The 6,991-nt window shown below is 34.9% G+C and overlaps 1 protein-coding gene across 1 annotated transcript in view; it reads right to left on the reverse strand.

Moving 5' to 3' along the window:
* Positions 1-2,178: 2,178 nt before the first annotated feature.
* The window catches only part of NEURL1 (neuralized E3 ubiquitin protein ligase 1), a 130,751-nt gene continuing 125,938 nt past the window's right edge, over positions 2,179-6,991 (reverse strand). The window contains exon 6 of the mRNA XM_087932644.1: positions 2,179-5,683. Within this exon, the coding sequence (XP_087788770.1) occupies positions 5,442-5,683 (242 nt within the window). The 3' untranslated portion in view covers positions 2,179-5,441. The remainder of the gene's footprint in view (positions 5,684-6,991) is intronic.

The raw sequence follows: 6,991 nt of genomic DNA on the forward strand, positions 1-6,991 counted from the left end.
ATTTAGATATGTAGAAAATAATCAAAATGCTGCCACAAATATGTTGTTCTACTAGAAGCATTATCTTGTTAAAAAGCAAAACGTCCAAAAATGTAATAGTTACAATAAAAATAAATCTTTATGCCTTGGAAGTAAATTAATTGAAAATGGGAGTTTCATTTTTTTAAAAAGCCTCTGTATTGTACTGTCACCTGAAAATCCTTATCCAATGAATGGCAATTCAAGGGCTCCAAGCAGCATAGACCCCACCAGCGCTTCACAATTTACTCTGTGTGCCTTCTTATTTTTCTGAAAGTGTGTGGCCAATAGACATAGCAACCAGTTTTTAGTTCAATACTTCATGGGCCTTTCAGAAAAAAAATGCAAATACAGGTGCATGGAATCAGGAAGTGACTAGACAGTAGGGATAATTTTCAGCTCCTTGAAATTGTGTGATGTGATACCCATGCAGGCAAAAACCTGTACCTATGACCAGATAACTGATTACATAGAGCTCTCTGTGCTCATAGACTCATCCCATCACACTTACTTACCTTGTACACCACAAGCAGCCCACATCTGCAATTCCACAGATTATCTAAATCAACTTTATTTAAAGCTATGCAGTTGTCACACTGAATAGAACAGATTTCTATATCTGTCTTGAAAACGCATACATACAAATAAATAAAGCATTTAAAAGTTGAAATGTTCTTGCAAATGACATTGAATCAAAGGAATTATTTTAGATTTTACATAGGGACACAGAGAAAAAGAAATCAAACTCCGAGCTTACTTCTATTCTCGAGTAATGCTCCTCTCCTGCACGAAAAGCCTTTGCTTCATCTTCCTTTTTGGCTCCTCTTAGCCTGTTCCAACTTTGGTCATCAGTATATAAACTTCTACCCTTATAATAGTGATAGAAGAGTCCCTTAATTCTAGTACTTCTTTCTGTTCACTCCCAAGTTACCATCCTGAGCTAGTTTTCTCCCATGAAAATATATATTTTGGTTTGCATGTGCAAAAATGATGCGGCTGAAGAAGGGAAGGTGGAGTAAAAGCAGCTTAGTAGACAAGTGCAGGTCTTGGGAACTGAGAGAACAAAATTAATTAAATCAAGTTTTCTTTCCCTTGGTGTCAAATTATTTGGATAGTCCTATGTTACTAACATTCCACTTTCTAAAAAAGAGACAAGCAATAGTGGGCAAAAATCATTAAAGAGTTTGATACATCTGTTAAGACTAACACATTTTATTATAAGGCAAAAACTTTACATGATTAATTCTTTCTGATTTTTGGTTACTGTTTGCAACCAAACAGTTTGAAAAGTATGTTATTCTTACTGATGGCAGCATCTGACCAATCTTTTCTGGGCTCAGAAACTTATATACTAAGTTAATAGATAGCATTAGGATGTAAACTAGACTATTTTTAAAAAAATCTAGAAAGACAGCAGTGGAAAACCACTTCCACACTGTAACCAAAATAATCTGTATGCAAGATTGATGAAGACACCAGGGGACAACATGAACTCAAAAGAGACTTTACTTACACATGCACAATTTTGAATTAAGGGTTAAAGTTACTCTGTGCTACAGAAAAAAATATGTATTTAGCTGTTTGGCGTTTAGAGATATAAAAAAAACCCACCTTATCTACATGCCCCATTCATTCATGTCTGTGATACGAAGAAATAGGAATTTGAATGAATGAAAGTGCACCAATAAAAAAAAATTATTAAACTTTTTTGAACTGCTTAGTTTGATAAGCATTACTTTTGCACTTAGAAAAGGGTTGGAGGAATAATGTAGTGCATAATTTATAGAAATATCAAATAACATGATGAGAAAGAATGCAGAGAAATTGTTAGTGTGCAAAGATGCATTTTTAATTTTGATGTCATTCAGGCTGCGCTTGTGCATTTTTAAAAAAATTACTGTAATATGTAAAGCAAAGACCATTATTTTGACCTAATTCTGGGAGGTCTCTCTCATATATTCATAACTTAATTAATATCCATGACCATTATAAGAGTCAGAATACTACTTTAATATTCTATTAGACTCGATGGAGAAAGAAATCAATGTAATTCAAACAAATGAAGGACAAAATAAATTGGATTGCAAATGTGAAATCCAGCTATTTTAAAGATTTGGTCACACATGATATTTGACTTCCTAAATGTGCTTCTAAGTATCCTTTCCCACTTTGAATCAAAAATGCTGTACAGTCCTAATTAGTAAATTCCTAGCATTTTTAATGAAGCCAATATTTCCCCATGCACAGTACCAGTACTCTATACATAATATATTAAGTAATTGCTAAGCACAAAGCCTATAGTTAAGTTTCTCCAAACATACGCTATCAAAACAGCATTCCATAAAAAAGAGAAAAGTAAATAATGTTACAAGTTGTTAACATGCTAGCCTAAATATCTTTGTGGCAAAAAAAGAGTTTTACCTATGAAATGGACATTATGTATAATCTCCAAATGTTACCTGGATTGGCCTTTGCTGCTTTGTTGCCTTATTTCTCAAATCCACAATTATATCCAAAAATCTATAAATATTGATGCCCAGAAAATCCTTTTTGCTGCCTTTTTCAGGTAAAAGTCTGAAGATCTGCTTTCTCCATTAACATAACTGAAAATATTGTGAGTGGTAATGTAGCATGTTCCTTTAAAGAAATTTCATTAGTTCAAATTTGCTCTGCATGAAATCTTATGCCATTTTTAACTCTAGCTCAGAAAATGGATTATGTCTTTTAAAAAAATTTCATTACCTAATCATCAACTCAAACATTATTTTGTATTTGTAGGATTGTACAAATATACATAAGATGTTGGTTTCTTTATGAATTTTGCAGGAAACATATAATCTAGTCCTAAAAATATTAATATAGAACTAAGTCTCACTGCTTTCAGCAGAAACACTGTCAAATTCAAGTGGATTCCAATCTAAACTTAGAATTCTTTATTTAGACCTTTTCATTGAAAGCAATATTGTCAGCTGTATTACTCAGATCACTGGAACAAAAACTCCTGGTTCAAATGACTTTGTAATATCACAGCAAGGTGGAGTTCCTGAGATGAATGATATAAATTTAATGTCCACTTGACATTAAATAATCTAGTGCTTTCTGAGATTATTTTTTTAAAAAAAACTGGCACACAATCCTTTCAGAATTTCCTAGAACAAGCAAACACTTTACAACTAATTATTCCATTTTAGAATTGCAACTAGTCTAGCAACAAGTTTTTTGCATGGCAACATAGGAGAGAAGAACCTAGAACCCTGAACAAGCTACTAAGAACTTCCATCACCCAATACCATAAGTCATGCTGGCCAAAGGCTGCTAGTAATTGTGCTTTGGTAATATCTGGGGTGGCACATTTCTCACCTCATTGAACCAGTTTTCAATCTACACAGTATTTGAACTGTAGCATGAAACTTATTTGGTTGTACATTAGTTCCCTTTATAAGGATGGCCAAAGATGCAAGCTGATCTCCTCCAGATATTTGGGGCTGCAGTTGCTACAGCTGCTTGTTTTGGGCCATTCTTGGTAGAATTGGTGAAAATCAAAATCTAAAACATCTGTAGGGCACCAATTATCTAGCTCTAATTGGTATTGATATTTACAAGATCCTTACTGGTTCCCAGACTACAATATTAAGTAATTGAATACTTGTAACCATTCAAGGTGATTTTTGTAACAACTGTCCAGCACTTGCATTAATTTCATACAGTGGGGTATAGGACTAACATAGTACGAGTCGAGAATTTCTGCTAAATACCACATGGCTATTGTAATTTGAAGAAGCCCAAAGATAGACAAAACTAATTGAGGATTTGGGTAGTCCTCCACAATCATAGTAGATGAAAAACAACCAAATGGCAGTATCTCTAATTATTGAGATATCAAATGTGCAGCGAATGCAGCTTCTTGAATCCTGAAGTCCAATTTGTCATATAAAATGGAGTGAGGTGGTCTGAAGCATCACCTTAATTATAAAAGAGGTCAACCACACAGTACAGCAAAATGTCTGTACTGTAAAATATGTACTAGAAGTGTTCAGCACAAACACTATTATTTGGACTGGATGAAAAATGGCATGTCAATCATTTTTTTCTTAGGTTTCTATTTTAATTTAACTATTCATTCTCTAAACCTGGATTGTCCATATTGAGGAACTGAAATTGTGAGCTAGGGTACGAGATTGTTGTTTTTCATTCAACCATCTCAAACATAGTTAGCTCACTTGGAATATATTAATTGTGAAATGCAATTTCTGATTTAAGATTTTTTAAGTGGAACAGCTAAAAACAAGAAAACAATGGACTATTGAAAATGAAATATAAAATATGACATGATTACTTGTGACCAGAGACAGAAAAAATTCCAAGAATTCAATTATGCCAAAGATACATATGGTTCTATGAGTAAGTAAAATTAACATGTTCTTCACATGTTCTTCTCATATGAATCCTTCATTAAATCAAAGAGGCAAATAATAAATAAATAAAACTCATTTTGGTCCTGATTTCTTTTCCTTCACACAATATAAATCCATCTCCGTAACACACATTCATTTTGGCAAAAGATTATACAACTGGTTATTTTCTTTCCTTTCAAACCTGGGATAGATAATGAATGTCCCAACAACAAGTTAAAAATAAATCTTTGCCAACTTTCATTCTTATGGCTTTGACATCATATGCCATCATTTTCCCAAAGCACCATTTTCTAGTGTAATGAACTTTGGAAATAACAGTAAAAGAGGAAAGTGATTAAAGAAGGAATTGATATCATGCTTCTGAGATATGAATAGCTGCTGCCTTGAAAAAGTAGAAGAGGACTGCTACAGAAAGTAGAATCAAAGTCAGCTTTTGGCCCTCTGTGCACAGCACAGCATAGATAAACCAATCCAAGCATAGTTTTCCTTAGTAGCAGCATGTGCTGCATTATAATTATTTGTAGACTATGACAGCCACTGATGAGATTAGGAAAACTAGGGAGAAATCCTATGTGATTCTTGCCCATCAATGTAGTTCTAGTAGTGAATTGATTTGTCCTTATTCTACTCTTGTATTCATTTAGCTCACTTAACGTAACATGAAAATCTGCTTATTTCACATCATTTTCTCCTTTGATCCTTGTAACATTCAACTAGGAAGAAAGGAGACGGAAAAAGCAATGGAGAGCCAAGGAAAGTAGACATGAAAACCAGCCTTTCCTGCTGCCTACACATATTAAATGTTCACAGGGACGCTTTGTTAGATGCCAAGGAAAGAAGACATTCTTAGTCCTCAAATTTCAGGTGGGAGGAGGCTGTGCCCACAGTTATCCACATTCAAAATTAGCTACATATTTAAAGAAGGGAACCACTTCCTCCCACCTTCCTTGTCCTGGTTAAGTGTTATAGAGATCCTCTTCCTAGTTCCTATCCTTCTGCCATGAGATTTTAAGTGCTGCGATAGGTTTTGATTATGTCCTTGATGGCACGTCTACAGATAGGACAACAGGCATTAGCCATCTTCTTGAGTTTTAGCCCACATGTATAACACAGGCACATATGTCCACAGGAGTAAATCACAGTGTCCACCATATTCTCATAGCAGATAGTACACTCATCATTCCAAGATCCTGAGATGGAAGAGGAAAGAGGGGATTCTGGCATACTGATTGGAGAGTTTGGAGCTGTACCTGCAAAATAAGAGATACTTTTACTTTTTAAATTTTAAACTGTAATCAGCTTTACAGTTGACCTAGCCTAGAATTTCTAGGCCAAAGGTACAAATATAGAGATTATGACCATATTTTTACAAAACTTCCAAAAAGCACCATCTAATGAGCATCAATAGACAAATACTAAACTAGGTAGTTTAGTAGAACATTTGAATAAAAAGTAGTGTTAAATTCTCTTTATATAAGTTTGTTGTGTGTGTTATTTCTAAAATACTACAGAGCTACATAACAATCTCTTAGATAACTTATCATTACAGAAACAACTTGTAGGCTTCAAAAGCTACTGTTTTTATAACTTTGTGGTCCATGTTTTTTCTACAATCATTTTTCCTGTCAGGTTTACTGTACTCTGAATTCTGGTATATGAAAGGTCTTTGAGTGCTTACCATGTGTTATTCTTACTATCAAAATACATCATGAGATAACTTTTCCTTTGCTTTGCTACCGATTTATTATTAACAGAAATATTTAGTGTCTAAGAGAATGGGACAGTGGCCTAGAGATGGAGCTCTTGCCTCACAATCAGGAGGCTGTGGGTGCAATCCTAGGTAAAGGCAGATATTTGTTTCTCTGGGCAAAATGAGAATACATCTGCTCAGTGGTGGGATTCAAATTTTTTTACTACCGGTTCTGTGGGTGTGGCTTGATGGGCATGGCAGGGGAAGGATACTATAAAATCTCCAGTCAGAGGTGGGATTTGCCGGTTCTCCGAACTACTCAAAATTTCTGCTACTGGTTCTCCAGAACTGGTCAGAACCTGCTGAATACCACCTCTGCATCTGCTGCAAACTCCACATTGGCGACAGGAAGGGCCTCCAGCCAGTAAACACTCAGCTCCATTCAGTTGCCTTGACTCCATCCCACAAGGGATTACGGGGTCATTAAAAGACAAAAAAAAATAGTCTCTAAATCCAATTTAACTTTAGGATCCTTTTTTTGATCCATTAGCAAAACTGTCATATGAATATCTTTAATCTAAAAGTACTGTTTTGTGGCATAAATGTTTGAGAGGAAATCATGGGAAAGGATTCCCACTTTATTTGGTGGAACTACACTTTTTCCAAAAGCATTTTGCTTATATTTGTGCACAATCTTTCACAGGATTAAGCTAACCTGGGTGTCATCCTGTTTCAGCTTTGGCCTTAATTCTTAGCAACCCCATTTAAATCAGAGGCATAGGATTAAGGAAGTTGTTACCCAAAATGTTTAAATGGCACCAAAAGTCATTGAACTGTGCCTGTGCCTCCACAGATGGTGCTCCTTGCT

Source organism: Pseudonaja textilis, chromosome 4, assembly GCF_049901715.1.
Source record: "Pseudonaja textilis isolate UNSWEBS1 chromosome 4, rPseTex1.2, whole genome shotgun sequence".
NCBI classification, from domain to species: Eukaryota; Metazoa; Chordata; class Lepidosauria; order Squamata; family Elapidae; genus Pseudonaja; species Pseudonaja textilis.